The 22,597-nt window shown below is 38.7% G+C and overlaps 1 protein-coding gene across 1 annotated transcript in view; it reads right to left on the bottom strand.

Moving 5' to 3' along the window:
• Ints4 (integrator complex subunit 4) overlaps positions 1–22,597 on the bottom strand; it is a 106,053-nt gene that overhangs the window by 13,760 nt on the left and 69,696 nt on the right. The window contains exons 14-18 of the mRNA XM_020159834.2: positions 21,529–21,662; positions 20,123–20,280; positions 8,607–8,700; positions 4,812–4,892; positions 2,338–2,468 (exon numbers count right to left, since the gene is read on the bottom strand). Coding sequence (XP_020015423.2) covers positions 2,338–2,468; positions 4,812–4,892; positions 8,607–8,700; positions 20,123–20,280; positions 21,529–21,662 — 598 coding nt within the window. The remainder of the gene's footprint in view (positions 1–2,337; positions 2,469–4,811; positions 4,893–8,606; positions 8,701–20,122; positions 20,281–21,528; positions 21,663–22,597) is intronic.

Here is a 22,597-nt window from a genome sequence, read left to right as displayed (position 1 = left end):
TGAAACCAGCCCAGGGAAATAATCCTCGAGATCCTATCTCATAAAACTCATCATAAAAAAGGGCTGGTGGAGTGGCTCAACGTGTAGGCCCTGAGTTCAAATCCCAGTACCACAAAAAAGAGAACAAAAACAAATACTAGAGTTTGTGTACTAGGCAAAAAATGAATTAGAACAGGGAGTTTTAAATGGCAAATATGATACAAAAAGAGCAGATGTGGGCAAGATAGAGCAAAACATAAAGATTATATAGAAAACTCACATAATCTTATAAAGTTGTAATGATTAATGCATATCTTAAGAAAAGGTCTTAAAAGAGGTATTTAAAAAACATAGTATGATGCAAAATGCCAATTATTTAAATAGCACTGGACAGATAAGATAAAAGCACACTTAGAATTCATCTTGATCTTGAAGATAAATAAGTGATCATAAATCCTATTTAATTCTTTTATTCTAACAAATTTAGACTGGTTATTAAAATTGTAATGGTAATGACAGTATCATTAGAACTAATGCTGGCTAACGTTTATCAAATATTTATAGTGAATGTGACAGGCAGTATTTTATGGGTTTTATATATTCAATAATTACAATAACTATAATAATAGGGGAGAAGTAGGTATTATTCTTATCCCAACTAACTTACGGGAACAAACTGAGGAAAAGAAGTGTTAAGTAACTTTTCCAAGATACCTAAGCTTACAAATGGTAAAGACAAGATCTGAAGCCAAGCAATGTAGTACCATGTAGCTGTGCTCTACTGCCTCTTACTTGACCAGGTTAGAATTAAGGTATGGAACTTTCAAACCCCTGGAGGAAAAAAGAAACAAAGAAACCAATCCATCTGCAAAACATAAGAAAGGGGAAAAAAAATAAGCAGGAATGCATACAAATGGAAAATGTAAAACAATATAGCATGAATAAAGATTGAAGATATCCCCCTTATCTTTATGTAATAATAAGGAAAGATAAGCATATTTTATTGTAGAGTGAAAGGAACAGGAGGCAGAACAGCAAAGTATACTATGATCCCATTAATGTTAACACACACACATTTATAATGTACACATGCTCATATGATTGGAAAAAATCTGGAAGTTCATACATGAAAAGACAGATGTTCTAGAACCTTTACATACTCTGCAATATTTTAATTTACAAAAATTATATTTGAACTGAAAAAAAATCTTTTCCTAAAAATAAAAAGTGTACATGCCATCACAAACACCTTTCTTTTCTCAGTTGTGAGTATAGTAGTGCAGTGGGATTAAACTTTTTAAAGTGACTATATGGGTATCTTTAAGATTAAACCACTATATGAGTTTATCAGGATACTATATCAAGGTTAAGTGAAGAAATAAAGTAAATTTGAGAATGTCCTCACTGAGCTGTTTTTCAGGGTCTACTTTCAGGGTCTAAACCAACCTAGCTTGACACTGCTGCTGGACTTGGTACCAAATGCCCTCTATTACATCTATGATGCCATCATTCTTAAGATGCACCTTTATTTTATGAAATGCCAAGAAACAAAAAACACATTCAATCAAACGATAGCATACCATCACAATATTTGATTTCAGGGAAGTTACAATAATAAAAACATGCAGCTTAGAAATGATAAAATATGGCAATGCTCATTATCAGAAATCTTAAAGCTACCATCAAATTGAGCTCTTATTATAAGCCAAGTATAATGGTACTAAATTCCTTTACATCTATTTTTCCATTTATTTTTCATCGGGAACCCGTAAGATAGACCCTGTCACCCTTCTTATTTTGTAGACAGAAAAACAAGGCATATGTAGAGAGGTGAAAAATTTTGGCTGTAATCAAACAACTAATAACTGGAGAAGTCTGATTTGAATGAGGTTGGCTGACTTCATAGTACTCTAATTTCATGTTTACTGTCTGAGAGAACACTTCCTAGTTCTTTGGAACAGAAAAAGCAGTTCCTGGCACTAAATTCTCTTGGATTTTGTTTGCTTTTCCTGGCTCTAACTTCTCTCAGGAATCTATCAAGGACAGCCATACAGAAGCCCTTTTTACCAGATGAAGTTCTGTGCTGTGCTGTAGGGAATGGAGAGCCACGTGAAGAGGGGCACAGGGGTTGACAGTGTTTAAGCAAGAGAGAGACATGATTTAGATTTCCAAGTATCTAATCTGATCTAAGAGTGGAATTTAGAATATGTGGGAAAAAACAAATAGATTGCACATCCCTTAGTTAATCTTTCTTAAATCTCATTCTACTTATTATTGACCTTGGGGAGATCTGTGAATCCATGTGAAGGTGTCCTTGAAAGGAAAATGCCACCCCTTTTGGCCAACCCCTCATCTTACCCTCGAGTAGTTCGTGCAGTTACTATAAGTTGCAAAGCTTTGGCCTGGAGCCTCATGTGATGTATAATCACCACCTGCTTATTCTCCACACCGCTGTACATGAACTCCATTTTGTAGGTCTCTTCCATGATCTATATGGAAAAGGTAACAGTCAGTAAAAATACCAGATTCTTATTTGAGAGCAGCCTACTGACTAGTCAAACAGTCTTCCAGGTGACACTCTGAAGCTAAATGTTTTGAAAAATGCCTGCTTTACTTCTGAATTGAGATTTTTTAAGTACCAAGTGAAATCAATATAGTATGTCTTGTGAACAAAGTATTTTGGCAATTGAAAAAAAAGACTTTGATGTGGTAGTAAAGTCATTTTAGCTGATGATATGAAGATATGAAAGTTTAACCACCGATCAAACTGCAAAGCACTTCTTGTTACCCTAAACCAATTCACCATGCTGTGGGAACAAATGGATATCAGATGCTCACTGACTGATGATTGGATTATGTTCCAAGAAGCCCATTCAAAGTTGAAAATACCGTAAGTCAAAAATGCATTTAATACAATTAATCTAGCAACACAGTACTGCAAAGTATCAGTTGTTACCCTCATGATCACATGGCTGACTGGGAGCTGCAACTTGCTGCCATCATCCAGTATCACAAGAGAGCACTGTACTGCCCAGGAAAAGATCAAAATCCAAGATCCAAAGTAAGTTTCCTACTGAATGTATATCACTTTTGAAATATCATAGAGTCAAAAAATTAGCCAGGCGCCAGTGGCTCACACCTATAATCCTAGCTACTCAGGAGGTAGAGATCAGGAGGATCACAGTTCAAAGCCAGCCCAGGCAAATAGTTTGTGAGACCCTATCTCAAAAAACCCTTCACAAAATAGGGCTGGTGGAGTGGCTCAAGGTGAAGACCTTGAGTTCAAGCCCCAGTACCACAAAAAAAAAAAAAAAAAAAAAAATCAAAAAAATTGTTAAGTCAAACCATTACAAATAAGGGATTATCTGTATATACCATATATAGAAACCCAATCCCCAGGAAAATTTGCCAAGAATTAAGCCTCAGAAACCACTAACAGGAATGGGAAAGGGGTACGGGGAGGTGGCCCAAACAATGTATACACATGAGTAAATGTAGAAACAATTAAAAAAAAAAAACCCACTAACCACACACCAGTCATCCAGACAGCCTGATCTACGGGGGGAACCTGTCTATGTGAGGGAGGTTATAAAGGGAAAAACTACGGAAAATGTCTGTGACCCCAGGTCAGGCCCAGTGCATCTGAAGATCCTGTTCAATTCTAACAAATTGATTATTTCCATCCAAATGATGCTTCTCTTTCCCTTTGTACTTACCTCCCTTTGGAGGCTTTGGCGTCAGAGAAATGGCTCTAGACTCTCTTACAGCTTGAAGTAAGACAAGTAACTTATTATGTGATAATAGCACCAACATCATAAAACTCCAAGTAGCAAATGGGGCATGAAAAGTGCTTAGCACAGTATGTGATAAATAACAATGATATTCTTTTCATATCTTCCTTCCAAACTACTGCTCCCTGGTCCTGACCTTCTGAACATGCCTGTTTTTTGGTTCTACTGAAGTTCTATTTCCCTGCAATAAGCCGCGTACCAGACCTGAGAGAGTCTGGATCAGATTAAAAATTGAACACTGTAGGACTACAGAAAGAAAACAGATTCTGGGTATCAAGTCCTGACACTACCAGCTTGAGCTCTAAGAACTTAACCACACTGAGCCTTCTTCGTCTGCAAAATGTACTTAATACTTATTCCCATCTAATGGAATTACTGCGAGGGTTAATTAAAACAAGAGACTTGAGTGTAATATAACAATCACAGTCAACATCATTAACTTCCTTCTGAGTCATAATCACTGGGTCATATACAGACTGGCTATCTGGAAGACAAGACCCAAAATGATCACCAAGTTCTAATACTTATGAATGAAGGGGAACTGCTCAAAACTAGAAAATAATTTGAGGAAAAAATGCTATTTAATAAACTAAAAAGAAATGTAAGAACCTTCTGACATTCAAAGTGGTACAGGCTAAAACTACAAACAACCTCAAACTGAGTTTAGCTATGTTTTTAAATGAAGGGTTCATGATAGTAGTTATTAGATTTTAATATATATGGAATACAAACTGATTAATGGTTTGGAACACAAAACAATCTTAGATATTATGTAATACAATTGCTACATGGAGGAAAGGAGGAAAAATCCATGCAGGTTCAGTATCATCTAGCAAGTTAAGAAGCCAAGCTGAGGTTGGAACACAGTCCCCTGACTCCAAAGCCAGTGCTGTGTCCCCTAACTACACTGCTTCTCCTACCATTAGCTTCTACCATAACCTGAAATTGCAGAGGCACAGAACCTTAGGAAGGTCTCTGGCTCTGCCTTAGATTGATAATTCCTGGACAGATACCTGTCTGAGGAGGTCAGAATAAACTTACCTGTTTTGCTGCTGCTGAGGCCAAATCACTCTGCTTTAGATACAAAGGGGCAGCGACATTCCACAGCTTTTCCTGCAAAGCCTACCCAGATGAATGAGGAAAAAACAGGACACAGGTCACAAAATCTGACACATCACTTGAGATATGCATTTTTGTCTTGGTTTGAAAATCTACCACAATCAGTAGTACTTCCTGAATGTTAAACTTATTCTTTTAAGCTAATAAGCCATACCTGTTACAAAGAAAGAGAGCAACAGTTTGGGCTAAATGAACTCTTGCCTGTTTGATAAAATTCCTGGACCAAAGGCCCCATATCTTACTCAGATCAGCCATGAGGCCTCACTAATATGTGTAGGCAAGTCAGCTTCCTGCACTCTGGGCCCTCCTTCCTTGACTCTGGTTCTTTCTTTGCTCTTTGAAGAGCCTTATCATCTTACTAGAATACTCAAACTAGAAATCAAGCAGCTTTCCTAGATTGATCCTTCTCTCAACCTCTCTATACTCAAAATTGTCACTAAGAGCCACAGATTTTACCTTCCATCTCTCTCCTCACCTATCCACCCACATGACCCCATCTAATCTCATTTAACTTCTATACTCTTCTTTTCAAGTACTTGGGTTTATTAAAATTTTTATTTTTTGAGACAGGGTGTTACTATATAGCCCAGGCTTACCTCAGACTCTCCATCTTCCTGCCTCAGCCTCACAATTTCAGGAATTACAGGCATGCACCATCACACCTGGCTTTCAAGGACCATTTTTTTTTTTTTTTGGTGGTACGGGGGGGGGGGGGGGGGGATTACACTCAGGGACTTAAGCTTGCTAGGCAAACCCTGTACCACTTGAGTCATACCGCAGTCCTGAAAGACCTTCTTAATTATAGATGCAACTGAGTGACAGAAAACTTAAACTAACTCTGCCAAATGGAAATCTACATAATATGATTCACATATATAACTTTAACTTTTCTAGTAAGCACATTTTAAAAAGTAAAAGAAATAGGTGAAATTAATTTTTAAAATACAGTTTATTTAATCCAGCATAGCCAAGATGTTACCATTTTACCATGTAATATTTTAAAAATTATTAGTGAGATAGTTTATACATTTTTATAGTAAATCTAACAAATCCAATGGCTATTTTGCACTTATAGTACATCCATCTCATTTTGAGTAATGACATTAAATATTCAACAATCGCAAGTATCTAGTGGCATCATATCAGATAGCAATAATTTTAGACTACTGACAAAAGAAGTTTGGGAGAAGGGGGCAGTACTGGGGTTTGAACTCAGTACTGCAGGCATCCTACACCTTGAGGCTTTTTTTGTGTTGGGTATTTTCGACACCCAATAGGGTCTTGAGAACTATTTGTAGGGGCTGGCTTCGAACCATGATCCTCGTGATCTCTGCCTCCTGAGTAGCTAGGATTACAGGCGTGAGCCACCTATGCCAGACTAAAAGAAAATTTTAAACTATTTACTTCTGTCACCCTCTTAGTGCAGTGAGTGGTGTGTCATTCTCATAAAATATTTACTTCTATCATTTTTCATAGGCTATATAGTTATGGTCAGAAAGCAGAATTAATTTTGTATTTTTATGAGAATATTACAAAATATGTATTTTGTCATGTTGTGGTTGTGGTATAATTCTTCACAAAGATCATTACTAGCTATAAAATATATTGAGGAGCTGTGTCATGGTTAATTTAGCTCTTCCCCTATTATCAAACACATTCTTGGCTTGGGTTCTGGGTCTGGGTCCCTTACCTACCCATGCTGCTCCTTGATACTATGTTCCTTGTAAGAGTAATCTCTTCTCTTTTCCCCTCCTATTTTTTGCTACTACAGAACAGTGATTTCTTTTTCTCTTCGTATTCCTATGGGAAAGAAAGCATGCCAAGGAAGAAGACCGCATTTCCAAGGCCCTTGCTGCATACCAGATTACTGGGCTTCCACACACATTGTTTCTCACCAAGTCTCATCCCATGGACAGAGTTCTTACACTCTGTTTCACAGTCTTTGCAAAACCAAAACACTTTGCAATGGGGTATCAAAAAAACTTTAGGAGGTGGGATGTTCTATTATCTTGCCTATAATGATGTTTACACAAGTACCTACATTTGAAAGAATTTATCTAGACTAAAAAGGGCTGTTTAAAACCTAACCCACCTCAATGTACACACCCCGTTTAACATGTACACTCACACCCGCACAACTGTAAGTATAATACTTGCATAAAACCATTTAGATAAAACCACGATAAAGGTTTAACAAGTGAGAAGTTCTCACCTAAATACTGAGCCTAAATTTACAACACAACTCCATTGCCAGAAGCTGAAAACTACTGAACTAGTTCAAGTTTTCTTATTGTATATTTTTGTTTATTTTTTTATGGTACTGAGGTTTGAACTCAGGGCCTCATGCTTGCTAGGCACTCTACCACTTGAGCCATGCACACAGTCCCTTAATTAGATGGGTTTTTTTGTTTTGTTTTGTTTTTTGTTTTGGTGGGACTGGGGTCTAGTCCATTTTGCTCTGGTTATTTTAGAGATGGAGTCTCAATGAAATATTTGCCTGGGCTGGCATCATACAAGGATCCTCCTGATCTCAGCCTCCCAAGTAGCTAGGATTATAGGTGTGAACCACCAGAACCCAGCCCTTTATTGTTTTTGTTTGCTTTTTGTTTGTCTGTACCAGGATCTGAACTCAACTTCACGCTTTCGAGGCAGGTATTCTTACCATCTGAGCAACTCCACCAGTCCCCTTAATTAGTTTTTAATTCAGCAAGCCTGAATAGCTTCTTGGGTGTCAATTTTGAGTGTATATGTTATCTGGCTAGTAAGAAACTGAAGCAACCTGGCTTTTAAAATTTATTGATTGATTGATTGATTTACTGTGGGACTGGAGAGTGAACCCAGAGCCTCACACTAAGCAGCACTGTACACCTATATAGCTCCAGTCCTTTCTAATTTTGGCGGTGTGGGCAGTACTAGGGGTTGAACTCAGGGCTTCCCATGTTCTAAGCAGATGCTCTACCACTTGGGTGACACCGCTAGCCCTTTTTGCTCTGGTTATTTTTGAGATAGGGTCTTGTTTTATGCCCAGGCTGACCTGGACCATGATCCTCCTGGTTGTGCTTTCATGCATAGCTGGGATGAAAGACATGCACCACCATGCCCAGTTTATGGTTGAGATGGGTCGTATGAATTATTCTTCTTGGTCTCCAACTCTCCCAAGGTCCACCTCCTGAGTTGCTAGGATTATAGGTCTGAGCTACCATGCCCAGCGCTTTTCTAAATATTGTTAGGGTGAGGGTCTCACTATGTTGCCCAGGCTGGCCTCAAACATGCATCCCGTGCCTCAGCATCCTGATTATCTGTATTACAGGACTGTACTACCATGTCCAGCAAGTTGGCTCTTTTAAAAGCAATGAAATTAACCTTTTAACTTTGACAAAATGAAATCAGTATTTTTAAAAATAGTATGAAAATTCATGTAAGTCCTTTGCTAATCATATTATACTAAACATTTAACAATCCTTAGGATTCTAATTAAAATGAGTATCCAATATTCCCTAATTATGTAAAGATGAAAGAATTCTCTTAAAATTTAAATTTTTATATGAGTTAACATTTCTTTATTTAGAGATAATATAATTACACTGCAGGGTACCTAATTTCTCCATAAGTGGTTATAAGGACCTTAAGTTTTCCTACTTATGGCCTCAAACACTGCTAGATCAGTTAAAGTGCATTCTTAGATCACAATCACAAAAATAACAGATCCAAACCAACCTTGATGAGAAGCAGCTGACACTGAAGATAGGCAGCAGAGAAGTCAGCTACTCCTGCCAATTCAGACTGAAGCTCTCCAAGTCTCTGCAGATCTCTACAGTAAATAAAATCCCAAGCCAAACACAGGACAAGGATAATGTCACCAACATAAGATCAAGTCAAAAGCATTTTATATCTAGTAAATTGGTCCTAAGTTTTAAAATGACATCAAATGCTGAAGTGGTTATAATAAAATAGGTTCATTCACACTTTGATAGAAGATTAAGCTGATACAATCATTTGGAAAGCAAAACTGTATTATAAAACCATGTATATACTAAAATATTTTAATTTCATTTATGCTATGACGTGATCCTAAAGTAAATATTCAACAGAAATGAACTGTTTTATGCCCCATAATATTCATTGATTTGTGGGCTATTAAAGTAAAATACTGAGTGACTATCAGAAAATCTAATGGTAAGGGTTAAGTCAATTATGGTATATCCAGCCAGTGACACTCTCCAGTTCCTAACATATCAACTGTCAACAGGGTGTATGATGATGGGAAAATTACACATCAGAGAAAACACAGTAAAGCAGTTTTCTGGATAGTAGTATAAGGGTGCTTTTTACTCTTTTCCCAACTGTGCTATCTTACCAAGATTTTTATATAACAAGCAAGCATTTTTTTCCAAAGTGAAAAAATCTTTTAAAGAAGGTATTAGCTGCCTGCTCAGTTAACCATTCTCCACCCCTTCATTACTAACTGACTATTGATTTTGTTCAACAGAACATATCCCCAAACCCAGTTAAAGGTACAGTCCAGAACTGAGCAAGAATGCTTATAGCTCTGGCTGACCCTGATGACTACATGAACTCCAAAGGGAAAAAAACCTTAGGTTAAAATCAAAGCTGAGAGCAAGAAAAATACAAGATGACTAGAGGCGTGGCTCATGTGGTGGTGTGCCTGCTTTGTAAGAACAAAGCCCTGAGTTCAAACCCCAGTCCCATGTGTTTAAAAAAAACAGTGCTGATATCAAGAAAAATGCAAGAAACATAAAAATTATGGACTAATGGCATAAACAAATTACTAGTCATATATCATTCTTCCAATTTCTAGTTATCTGAAGGAAAGTTATACTCCATATAACAAAAATAGAGCAGGTGGCTTATAAACAAGAAAATTTTATTTCTCACAGCTCTGGAAGCTAGACAGTCCAAGAGAAAGGCACTGGCAAATGTGGTGTCTATGGAGACCCACTTCATCACAGACAGCAGCTTCTAGCTGCATCTTGAAATTATGAAAGGGACTGTAGAAGCCCCTTAATCCTCTTTTAGGAGGGCACTAAACTTTTATGTGGGCTCTATCCTCATTACTTCAGGACCTTCCCAAGCCCACCTCCCAATATCATCATCACCTTGGGGTTAGGATTTCAACATATGAACATTCAGATTAGATCTAAGCAAGGCACAAATAGGCATTGTAAGCTAGTTTGAGATAAAGCTTTTCTGATACATGGAATTTAAGGACATTCTATTGGATATATGAATGGACACAAGGACTACAACCATATAAATACATAATTATTCTGGCCATGGTAGTGTATGCTTATATCATCCCAACAACTTGGGAGGCAGAGGCAGGAAAATCACTTGAGCCCAGGAGTCCCAGACCTGCCTGGGCAACCTAGCAAGACTGCATCATGAAAAAAAAAAAATAAATATGTAAAAGTGCCTGTGGACAGGAAATTTAAAAGTAACACACACAAATGAAATAGTTATGTTGGGAACTGGGATTATTAGTAATTTCAAACATTTAGTGTTTTGAATAGGTAATACAGAAGTACATTTATAAGATATAGAACTCAAAAGATCCTATAGGTTATACAATTAAATTAGTCCCTTTTCCTATATCTGTACCCTGCTCTATTATGCTATACACCTTCCAAGAAACAACCACTATGACCAGTTTATTATTATTATTATTATTATTCTTTCAGATATGCTGTATATCTACAAAAAGCATTGGTTGTCTTTTCTTTTTGCTTTTTTTGGGAGGAGAGGGGAATACTATGTGTGTGTGTATATGTGTGTCCCCGTCCCCTAACAATCCAGCTCAGCATTCATAGAAATCTATTTCTGTTTTTTTGTTTTTGTTTTTGATGCTACTTGGGTTTGAACTCAGGGCTCGTGCTTACTATACAGGTGCTCTACCACTTGAGTCATGGCTCTAGCCCTTTTGCTTTAGTTATTTTTCAACTAGGGCTGAACAGACCAGTCTGGAGGGATATCCTCCTATTTATGCCTCCTGCATAGCTAAGAGGACAGGCACATACCACCACACCAACATTTTATTGGTCGAGATGGGGGTCTCACAAACTCCATGTCCCCCAGACATTAAACTACAATCCTCCCCATCTCTGCCTCCTGAGTAGCTGGAACTGGTGTGTACCACCACACCAGCCTGCTTCATTATTTTTTAATGGCAACATCAAAACTGTGGAAAATCTGAAGATAAAGTGCACTAAGGAAAATGCTTTAGATATAACACATGAGGTTTCATAGTAGCCTGAAGAAAACTGTTCATTGGACTAAGCCCCTCTCTCTAATCTCACACCTAGAAGGCAACTTTATAATAACTAATGCTGCCTTCTAGGGACCTTGGTATCAGGAAGGAGATGCCCCACAAAAGAACACAGAGTGAATTATCCTCAGAGTGATTGAAGATATTAGTACTTATGGCAAGCAAGCTCTTGTGAGCTAGACTGACTGGCTTGAGTTGGTCCCAGAGAGCCTGCTCACATATGAGAACCTAGCACAATAAAAGACAAGACCTTGGATGAGCTAGCCATATCTGTCAAGTATAATTTGGTGGCCAGATAATCTCTCCCTTTCACTTCTCTGATGTTTCTCTTACAAGAGACATCCTCAACCCATTCAACTTCTGAAGTATTTTCCTCTCCAAGAAGTTCTACCTTCTGTTACAATTAGCACTGACCAGTCGATTGTGGGCTAACTGACTGCCTCTGGGGGTAGGGTCATTCTATTGTCCCTGGATTGGAGCAAAGGTTCTCAATTTGAACAGAACAAAGTGCAACCAAATCCAATTAGCTATGGGAACTCTGACCTATGTATAAACAAAAATGAAAACCTGCTAGCCCTGGGCAAAATCCTTTGTGTTCCAGTGCTTCCTCTCTGTATCTCCTTACACTCACAATCCTCAGAACCTTAGTTTAGACATCCATCAGAAGACTAGGAACTCTTAGGCACAAAGAAAGAGCTGCCGTGGTGGTACCCCTATAATCCCAGCACTCCAGAGGCTGAGAAAGGAGGACTGTGAGTTCGAGGCTAGTCTGGGATACATAATGAAACCATGTCTTTAAAAGAAAAAAAATAAATAAATAAAATAAAGAAGCTGGGCGCCAGTGGGTAAGGCCTGTCATCTTAGCTTCTCAGGAGGCAGAGATCAGGAGGATTGAGGTCCAAGGCCAGTCCAGGCAAAGAGTTCATAAGACCCTATCTTGAAAATACCCAACACAGAGCTCTAGCTGTAGACCCCCTGTAGATTTCTTCTCCCCAGTAAAGCCTGTGCTGATGTTAAAAAAAAAAAAAAAGAAAGAAAGAAAGAAAGAAATACCCAACACAAAAAAGGCTGGTAGAGTGGCTCAAGTGGTAGAGTGCCTGCCTAGGAAGTGTAATGCCCTGAGTTCAAGTCCCAGTACCACAAAAAAAGAGAGCAAAAGGAGAGAGGGGAGAGAAAGGGAGAAAGAGAAAGGGGAGAGGGGAAAGGGGCAGGAAAGAAAATGTACAAAGAGCATCTTCTGTGTACACTGTACTGTACTAGATGTTTCCACACTTGAGCTCATTTAATTCTCACAAAATGAATTGGGAGAGTTCATACTCTCTCACAGAGTATGAAACTAAAAACCAGCATTTAAGTGGTTTGTCCAAAATCACAGAATCAATGTGGCAAAAATAGCACACAAACCCAAGTCTCTCTGACTCCAAAAGTCTTTTTTAAAAACTGTATATTACATCTTATTTTCTATTAAGCTTTTTATTTATTTATGAGCTACACCAAATTCAAATGAGTCAAAACTGACTTAAAACCAGAAACACTGAAGCACATTTCTAGAGATGTGATCTGGCAGGAAAAAGAGCCTAGTCCAGAAACAAACACTTTAGCATTCCTTAGTCCAAAATGACACTAAATAGTATTTTTTAAATATTAAAAGTAAACAAGTTTTTATATATTGTGTGGGGGTGGTTGTTTAGTTTTGAGACAGGGTGTCACTATGCTGACAGGCCTGCACAGGCTGGCCTGTGACTTGTCAGCCTCCTGGTTCAGCCTCCCGAGTGCTAGAATTACCAGTTTGCACCACCACATCCAGCTCATATACTGTGATTTAAAAAAAATTAAAAAAAGTTCACATAATAAGCTGAATTGGCTAGTTTCCTTAAATCATTGTTAAAGATAGTCAAAAAGACTGTGGATATATAAATCAAATGCTGCATATCTTTTTCATCCTCTTCCAGTCTCTAAAAATCAGAGTTGCAATTGATGTCTCTTAGTAGCTTGGCAGAATGAGAAATATTAGAAAATAGGTATTGTGACTTTTCAAAACACATGTTCATGCTTATACCCAGGTGACTATAAACATTTATTTCTACCTCTTTAATTAGCCAGCTCATTCACTGACTACAAAACAGGTACCATTCCTTAAAGACATTAACAATTGTACAGCAAAAGGAGAATCTGAAAGAATTCAACCATGAAATCCCATATTCTTTAGAATCAGTGTACAAAAGAATTCCCGTAAGAAAAGAAGTGTATTTCTAGTGATTCCAGATAAATGAAGCCCCTCCATTTCAGACTGAAATGAGATGTTATACTCCAAAATTTAAAAACTATATTGTGGAACACTTCTAAAGTGGTATAGTTCCTGAAACAATAATACGTATTTCCAGAAACAGCACTTTCATGGACTTACACAAAAATTCAAACTGAAAAATCAGAAGTCATTAGACATCCTAAGAAACAATGGACAAATGGCCACAGTATTCCTTAAAAGACAACTGCCTGTGAATGGGATAAGAGAATGTAAGGAAGGCAGTGAACTTGTTCAAAGTACACAGTATGCACCTATGGAATCATCACCTTTGTTCCATCAATATATGCTAATTAAAAGTAAAATAAAAACCTTTAAAAAGAAAAGACAATTCTCTTACTCTCAGTGAACTTAAACATGGTTACAACAGTTGTATTTGGAAGGATTTACTCGCAAAATAGCATGAGCATGCTCACATATAGATATAGATATACATATATCTATATAGACTGCTATTCTCAAAATGCTTTTATTATAATAAACCACAATAGTCCTCCATAGTAGCTACATAGTACCCTTGGCTTACAGATGAGGGAGTAGATGATCCAAGATCACACACCTATGAAGTGATTAGTGCTAAACTTGAACCAGTCCTTCTATTTCAAATTTCATTATACTAGATGCTTTAACTTCAGAAAAAACTGATCAGGTGGAAGGCTAGAAAGACCTATGTTCTAGTCCAGGCCTTTCCTATTCCTAGTCCTGAACAGACTCTTCTGCCTTCTTCATGCACCAATGTAACTTCTATTCATTCTTCAGGTCACCCTTAAGAGTATTCAAGAAAGGATTAGGTGCCCCTCCCATTTTTCTAGAGACCCCTATGCTTACTCAATGATAGCATGACACTTCTGAATTTCCTATTCTCTCTCGCATGAGGCTATAGGAGCCTCACAGCACACTGCCTTGTTTACTATTGTGTCCCCTCTGCCTCACGTAGTCCCTGGTTTATGATGAATGCTCAAAAAACATACAGGGAATGAATGAACCCCCAGCTCCCTCACCAGGAGTGTTATCACACTCTTTATAAAAAGGGGGTGATTCTTGTGGGATTACTTTCAAATTCAATTAAATAAAGAATATAAAGCTCTTAGATAAAGTATACAGTAGGCCTTTGACAGATAGCAGCCCAGGTAATCAAGGAGAACATAGCCTTAAAGCATCAGGCTGTACATGTGGAGATGAAGTATGGCCAGAAGGAAATGCCATCTATAAAAATCTTAAGTTTAATATTCCTAGTTAAGCCACCACAACTATAGTTTTCAATAAACATTTATGAGTCCCTATAAGTATCCAGGTACAGTAGTGAAGGCAAAGAGTTATGTAAGTTCCAGAAACAAAGAAATACCATTTCCCAGAGCCCTCACTGAAGTGGACTTTCTATAGATGAGAACTTGCTTGGATGCTTACATGACAGTAAGTGGCAATGAATGTGAGAGTGAAATTTGTTTTATACTAATAGTAACAAATTCATGGGCCAGTTCTAATTAGGTAACATTTGGAATGAAATTCCAACTGACACTTTACTGTTCATCAACTTGTAGAAATAGTAATTTGTGAAGAACCTCAGGAATCAAATGCAGGGCCTTGTGCACGGTAGGCAAGCACTCTGCCATGGCTAGAGTAACAGGCCTAAATTAAATCATATTTACAAAAGCAGGCAGCAGATCAGTTTTGGTCTACAGGCTCCACTTTGGTGACCCTTTGTTTAAGAGCATTGTTCTGGCACATCCAGACACTCAAAAAGTATCAAATATATGACTGAATGTACAGCATAAAGAACCTGTCATGCTAAAACCATTTCAACTTTTTAAAAAATATATTCTATTTCACCTGTCTCTTATTGTTGCTGGTTATAGTGATGGTGTTCACATGAATGCTTTGTCACTTAGAACACCATTTAGCTTTAGCCTGTAGAACCAATATGGCTGCTTCATGCCACTTAGTCTTTTGGGTTTTTGCCAGGTTCAGCTTGTTAAGAATTTGAGCTGCTCTGCAGGCCTTCTAGCTGACACTAACACTGCAAAGCTGGCAATAATTGTGTGTCTAGTCAGTGTGTAACAAGCTTTCACTTGAGCTCTGTGTCTTGCAGCATTTTTCATTTCTGGCAGGATTTCTTCCATCCATTTGCAATGTCAGGTCCACCGCAGGATTATTTTTCCTTTTTCTTTCTTTTGAGAAAAGGTCTTTCTATGTAACCCAGGCTGGCCTGGAATTCCTATCCTCCTTGACTCAGACTCATGAGTGCTGGGATTACAGACATGAACCACCACAACTAGCCACAGCAGGATTTTCTTACCAAGTTGTGAGATTTTGTGAACATTCCCTGCTTGGGGCTCAGAGCTGCTGGGGGCCCTGTAGCTGGAGTGTCCCTATAAGCCTCTATGGCACAGCTTCCCCAGAATGTCGCAGACTATGTGTCCCCAGAATGCTACAGCTTTCTTTTTTTTTTAATTTTTATTTTATTCATATGTGCATACAATGTTTGGGTCATTTCTCCCCGCCTCCACCCCCTCCCTTCCTCCCTTCCTTCCCTCCTTACCCCTCGCTCCCTGGCAGAACTATTCTGCCCTTATCTCTTATTATGCTGAAGAGAGAGTATAAGCAATAATAGGAAGGAACAAGGGTTTTTTCTAGTTGAGATAAGGATAGCTATACAGGGAGCTGACTCACATTGATTTCCTGTACATGTGTGTTATCTTCTAAATTAATTCTTCTCGAACTAACCTTTTCTCTAGTTCCTGGTCCCCTTCTCCTATTGGCTTCAGTTGCTTTAAAGTATCTGCTTTAGTTTCTCTGCATTGAGGGCAACAAATGCTATCTAGTTTTTTAGGTGTCTTACCTATCCTCATACCTCCCTTGTGTGCTCTCCTTTTATCATGTGATCAAAGTCCAAGTCCCTTGTTGTGTTTGCCCTTGATCTAATGTCCACATATGAGGGAGAACGTATGATTTTTGGTCTTTTGGGCCAGGCTAACCTCACTCAGAATGATGTTCTCCAATTCCATCCATTTACCAGCGAATGATAACATTTCATTCTTCTTCATGGCTGCATAAAATTCCATTGTGTATAAATACCACATTTTCTTAATCCATTTGTCAGTGGTGGGGCATCTTGGCTGTTTCCATAACTTGGCTATTGTGAATAGTGCCGCAGTAAACATGGGTGTGCAGGTGCCTCTGGAGTAACCTGTGTCACAGTCTTTTGGGTATCCCCAAGAGTGGTATTGCTGGATCATATGGTAGATCAATGTTTAGCTTTTTAAGTAGCCTCCACATTTTTTTCCAGATTGGTTGTACTAGTTTACATTCCCACCAGCAGTGTAAGAGGGTTCCTTTTTCCCCACATCCTTGCCAACACCTGTTGTTAGTGGTGTTGCTAATGATGGCTATTCTAACAGGGGTGAGGTGGAATCTTAGTGTGTTTTTAATTTGCATTTCCTTTATTGCTAGAGATGGTGAGCATTTTTTCATGTGTTTTTTTGTCCATTTGAATTTCTTCTTTTGAGAAAGTTCTGTTTAGTTCACTTGCCCATTTCTTTATTTGCTACAGCTTTCTTATACCTGCATCCACACACAGAAGCAAAAATTCTCCCCACTGGCCCCATGCACTCCCAAGGGCTAAGAGATATCGGGTTTTTATAAGGCTACTAAGAAGATCAGGCCACCCATGTAGCTTTCCCAGCTCCTTACTCTCACCCCGAATCCTAGCCAGTTGTCAGGTCCTCTAGGTGAGTATACTGGAGCCAAGAGCAGTTTGGTAGCTGGAGCACAGACTAATTTTGCCTCACTCACAGATTCCAATTTTCACCTAATATATTTTCTCATACTATACATATACATGCTGCAAAGTTAAAACTGCATTTCCCAGACTCTCTTGAACTAGGTTCCAGGCATGATTTACTATGGGTCAATCAAACACATTCTTATGAGATTTGCATATGGAACAAAGAAGTAGCAAAGAGGCAGAGCGCAACACATGGTTCTGCAGCCAGCAGTTGTACCAGTGGCATCCAAATTCAATTGGCAGTTTCCTGATCATGGGAGGAACAGCAGCTCCCTTGATAACCATTCAGTGTAGTGGCTCTGGAAATCATTCCCAGAAATTCAACCTAGTGTGTTTCTTTAGTCTTCCCAACAATTCTGTGAGTCATTTAACATCATATAATAAACTTCTTTTTGCTTAAAGTTTTTTTTTTAATCTGCTTAAATTAGTTAACGTCTACAAATGGAACACTAAGCAATAAACTTCCTAAGATGAAATAAGTGTTAGGTGGTAGAGCTCAGATTTGAGCCCAAATCAGTGTGCTTTCAAAGCCTAATTCACTGCATTCCACCTTCGGCAGTACTGTAAGGCCATCCTCTCTCCTGTCTCAGGGCTGTTGAGATGTTTGTTACAGCTGGAATTCTATTCCACCCTGCACTACAATACTGACAGGCTCAGTCATCATTCCATACTAGCCAAAGAGTCTTCTCTTTTATGAAGCATCCCAGACCTCCTACACTGACAAGTCAGGGACTTTCATCTGCTTTTCCACAGCCTCTAGGCTTCTATCATCTGGGTTCTGTAATAGACAATGAGTACCTGGAGAACAAAGGTCACTTCGTATTTCTCTCCAGCCTCAGCATCTGGCCTATTAGAATATATACACAGGTAATGCTGCTAAGTGAATGACATGACATGTCCTAATATAATGGGGTCAATAACTTGAAGAATGGCTCAGTTGGCCCTCTTCAAAACATATTAAGATGCAGTAATGCACAGGAAAGTACAAGTAAAATAAAAGCATTGCTATCCACCATCATAATTCTTAAGTCTTTGTCCATCTTGTCTGCAAGGGCTAAGGGCAGAATCCTGTCTAACTGATCTGCATCTAGCACAGAGCTTGCTTCTCACTGTATAGAATGAAATCATTCACCAAGAATTATTAACTGTGGACTGGAGGTGTGGCTCAAGCATTAGAGTGTCTGTCCAACCAAAAAAAAAGAAGAATCATTAATTGAGGGCTAGAATATAGCTAAGTGGCTGATCTTAGCATGTTTAAGGCTGTGGGTCCGAACCCCAGCAATGCAAAAGAAAAAAAGAGTCAGGTGCCAGGGTACATGCCTATAACCTGTGCATTCAGGAGGCTGGATGCAAAGAGCACAAAGTCAGCCTAGACTACAAAGCCTGGTTGAGTGCTGAGATTATAGACATGCACCACCATGTCCAGCATACTTCCCCGCCTCTTTCTCTCTCTCTCTCTCTCTCTCATACTATTAGGGATTGACTCAGAGCCTTGAACTTGCTGAGCAAGCACTCCATCACTTGAGCCATGCCCCAGCCCAAACTTTGCTCTTTTAAGAGCAAACAATAAACAATACTGCTTTTGCTAAAGACAAAGGGGTTTAATTGTTCTTGGCGGGGTGGGGGGTTACTGAGGTTTGAACTCAGGGCTTCACAGGTTTAAATAATTTTCACAACATTCAGGTAATTTTATTTTATTTCATTTTTCTTTTATTATTCATATGTGCATATAAGGCTTGGGTCATTTCTCCCCCCTTCCCCACCCCCTCCCTTACCACCCACTCCGCCCCCTCCTTCTCCCCCACCCCTCAATACCCAGCAGAAACTATTTTGCCCTTATCTCTAATTTTGTTGAAGAGAGAGTATAAGCAATAATAGGAAGGAACAAGGGTTTTTGCTGGTTGAGATAAGGATAGCTATACAGGGCATTGACTCACATTGATTTCCTGTGCGTGGGTGTTACCTCAGGTAATTTTAATATGTTGGTTATTCCCTAATATCTTTGCTACTCTGTGTCTTGAGTACAGAGTCATCAAAGGTTAACCAGGCACCAGTTATCAGAGTGAAGACTGCATTTCCAGCTCCCTGAAGCTAGATATGGCCATGTGACCTATGCTCCAGTCAACAGGATGCAAGTAAAACTTGAATACAACATTTGGGATGTGTCTATAAAAAAGTGGGTGGAGGTGGAAATGAAGCCTTCTCTTGGACTTTGAGTCAGAAATCAAGGGAGAGTTAGACTTGGGACTGGTAGGCAGAGGCCAGTTAATGCCAAAGATGGAAACACATGCAACTCTATGAGAAAGAATTAAAGGGGGTGGGGGCAGGGGAGAGATATGAACCAAGCCTTGTATGCACATATGAATAATAAAAGAAAAAGAAAAAAAAAAAAAGAAATGTAAACTAAGAAAAAAAAAAGAATTAAACTGTTGCCTTCTTAAGTCATTGATACTTTGAATTTCTGTCACCCATCAAATACAGAAGAAAGAAATTTTAAACATCGTATTTGTAGTTATTTCTATTTTGTACTAATCAAGTCATGATTTTTTTTTTTTAAACAGTCTTGCTATATAGCCTCCCAAGCTGGCCTTGAACTCAATATGTAACTCAGGACAGTCTTGAACTTGCCATCTCCTCCTGCCTCAGTCTCCCAAGTGCTGGGATTACAGGTGTGTGCCACATAACCAGCTCACAAAAAGCAGTTTTTAAAAATAAGCTCAATCTAATTCAAATAGAAACAGGTCACAAAATCCATGCAACAGTGTAGGCCAACAGAGTGATAAACATGCAAACTCAAAACAGTAAGCTGAGCAAGCACTGGTGTTGACTCTGTCAGAGGAAGTGAAGTCAGAGACCCTTACCTGATGGTGAACTCCAGCAGCTCCTGGGCTCCCTGAGGGTCTAGGTGCTGAAGACTATACACTCTTTCCAGGCTCTGCTGCAGGAACTGCTGGGAAGGATCCTCATGGGGTGTGATATTGGGGGAGACAGATGATGACACTAGTTTTCTACCTGGTAACTAAGCAAACACAGTAGGATGATAGTGCTATCCAGTTCTGTGGCTCAGCTGTGGTAGCATAAAGAAAGCAGAAAAAACCTGAACCAAACAAAGCAAGGGAAAAAAAGAGTAGAAGGGTCTATACACAACCTAGTGTTCCCTTCTAGCTACAGGGGTAGCAGGGGACAAATTGGGGGGGAGGGGGGAGAGAGATTGAGAGAGAGAGAGAGAGAGAGAGAGAGAGAAACAAGCATGGTCTACCCAACACAGGAAAAAAAGAAAATGGTGTAATTTAATTTTTCTGTTGCTAACCCAAGAATAAAAGTTAATGTATTGTTGTATTTATTTTTAAGCTTTATTTTCTCTTTCACTTCATGAATGAGTGACAATTTATTCCCAAGGTTTATATAGCATGTTATAAAAATGTTTCCCATGAGGATAATTAAAATTCTTGTTTTTATTATTAGGTTACCTTTTAAGAAAGGGTTGGGGAGGGGACAGCAAAGATTTCACTGTTCATATTTTTTCTTCTATAAAGTTTAAATTTTCTAGCCACAAACAAAATTATTTCATCTCTAGGTTTTAAAAATAATAAAAGTTTTATTTTTAAAAAGTAAATGCTTAGCTGGGTGTTGGTATCTCATGCCTGCAATCCTAGCTACTCAGGAGGCAGAGATCAGGAGGATCATTGTTCAAAGTCAGCCTGGGCAAATAGCTTGTGAGACCCTCTCTCAAAAAATACCCAACCACAAAAGGGCTGCTAGAGTGGCTCAAGTGGTAGAGAAAGCATGAGGCCCTGAGTTCAAACCCCAGTACTGCCAAAAAAAAAAAAAAAAGTAAATGCTTACTGAGAGAATCATGGCTTTAGGTAATTGTTAAAATATAACAAATTTATTTTAGTCTAAAATATAGTCTATTATTCCAGAGTCATTTTTTCTTACCTAGCACCATATAAGTAAAAACCCAGTGACATTAAAAGCTTTTTTAAAAGGTAAAGGAGATCTGAAGATATAGTTCAGTGGTACAGAACTTTCTTAGCATGCACAAGGCCCTGGGTTTTATACCCAGCACTGGGGGTGGGGGGAAAAGGAAAAGGAAGAAGAAGAAAGAATATAGAACCAAAAATACAAAAGAATGAGTCAGAGCCCAAGAGAGAAAGAGATTAAATCAATGAGATCTCAGAGAATATATAGGCTGCTTACTGCTATTTAACAACCACAAACCCCCCAAATCAAAAACTAAAAGCAAGGACAACTGTTTTCAACATACCCTCAAGGCAGGAACAAGATGGGAAAGGCTGTCTCTGAGGTAGGCATAGTGTCTGAAGGTGTGATCAGAGAACAACGCTGGCATTGTTGGACAGGTTTTAGCAGCATTGAAAATAAGCACCAATACTGCAATGTCTGATAGGTAAGGGAGTTAAGAGAACTTGAAGTATAAAAGGTTGAGCTTGGCCAGAGCCTAGTACCCGTTACTCCCACTGCCAAAATTCCCATTAAGGGACTATGATTTTCTAATAAGCACAAGCCAGGAGACACATTACCCTATTCCACCCATAACCCTAAATGCCAACAGTTTTAAAAACAGTGCCCAAAGCTTTGGAGAATTAAAAAAAAAAAAAACCTAGCTGGGTGCCAGTGGCTCACACCTGTAATCCTAGCTACTCAAGAGGCAGAGATCAGGAGGATCGTGGTTCAAAGCCAGCCTGGGCAAATAGTTCATGAGACCCTATCTCAAAAAACCCTTCACAAAAATAGGGCTGGTGGAGTGGCTCAAGGTGAATTCAAGCCTCAGTAATGCAAAAACAAAACAAAACAAAACAAAAACATAAAAAGGAGCCACACCCCACTGGCTCACACCTATAATCCCAGCCACTTAGGAGGCTGAGATCGATAGGTCAAGGTTCAAGGCCAGCCTGGGCAAATAGTTCGTAAGACCTCATCTCCAAAATAATCAACATAAAATGGACTAAAGGTGTGGCTCAATTGGTAAAGCACCTGCTTTGTAAGTGTGAGGCCCTGAGTTCAAATACCACTCCCACACAAAAAAAGGGTATTTACAATATTGAATCATCAACATTTTTCATTGTAAGTGAAAAACATACAGATGATGTGATAGTATCTATTATTAAATATTTGTTGAGATGAACTTTAAAAAGTAGCAGCAAAGCTTCAATTCTAAGCTTTTTAAAAAAAGAAGAAAATATACCAAAATATTAATAGATTACTTTGTACCAGACACTGTGGAAACACCTGTGGTCCCAGGAAGTCAGAAGGCTGAGAAAGGAGGCTCACTTGAGCCATGGAGTTCAAGAACAGAGCAGCCAGGCATAGGTGGC

The sequence above is a fragment of the Castor canadensis genome, chromosome 1 (genome assembly GCF_047511655.1).
Source record: "Castor canadensis chromosome 1, mCasCan1.hap1v2, whole genome shotgun sequence".
Classification (NCBI taxonomy): Eukaryota; Metazoa; Chordata; class Mammalia; order Rodentia; family Castoridae; genus Castor; species Castor canadensis.
The sequence above is the reverse complement of the archived record's forward strand: the minus strand, read 5'-3'. Positions and strand labels throughout refer to the sequence as shown.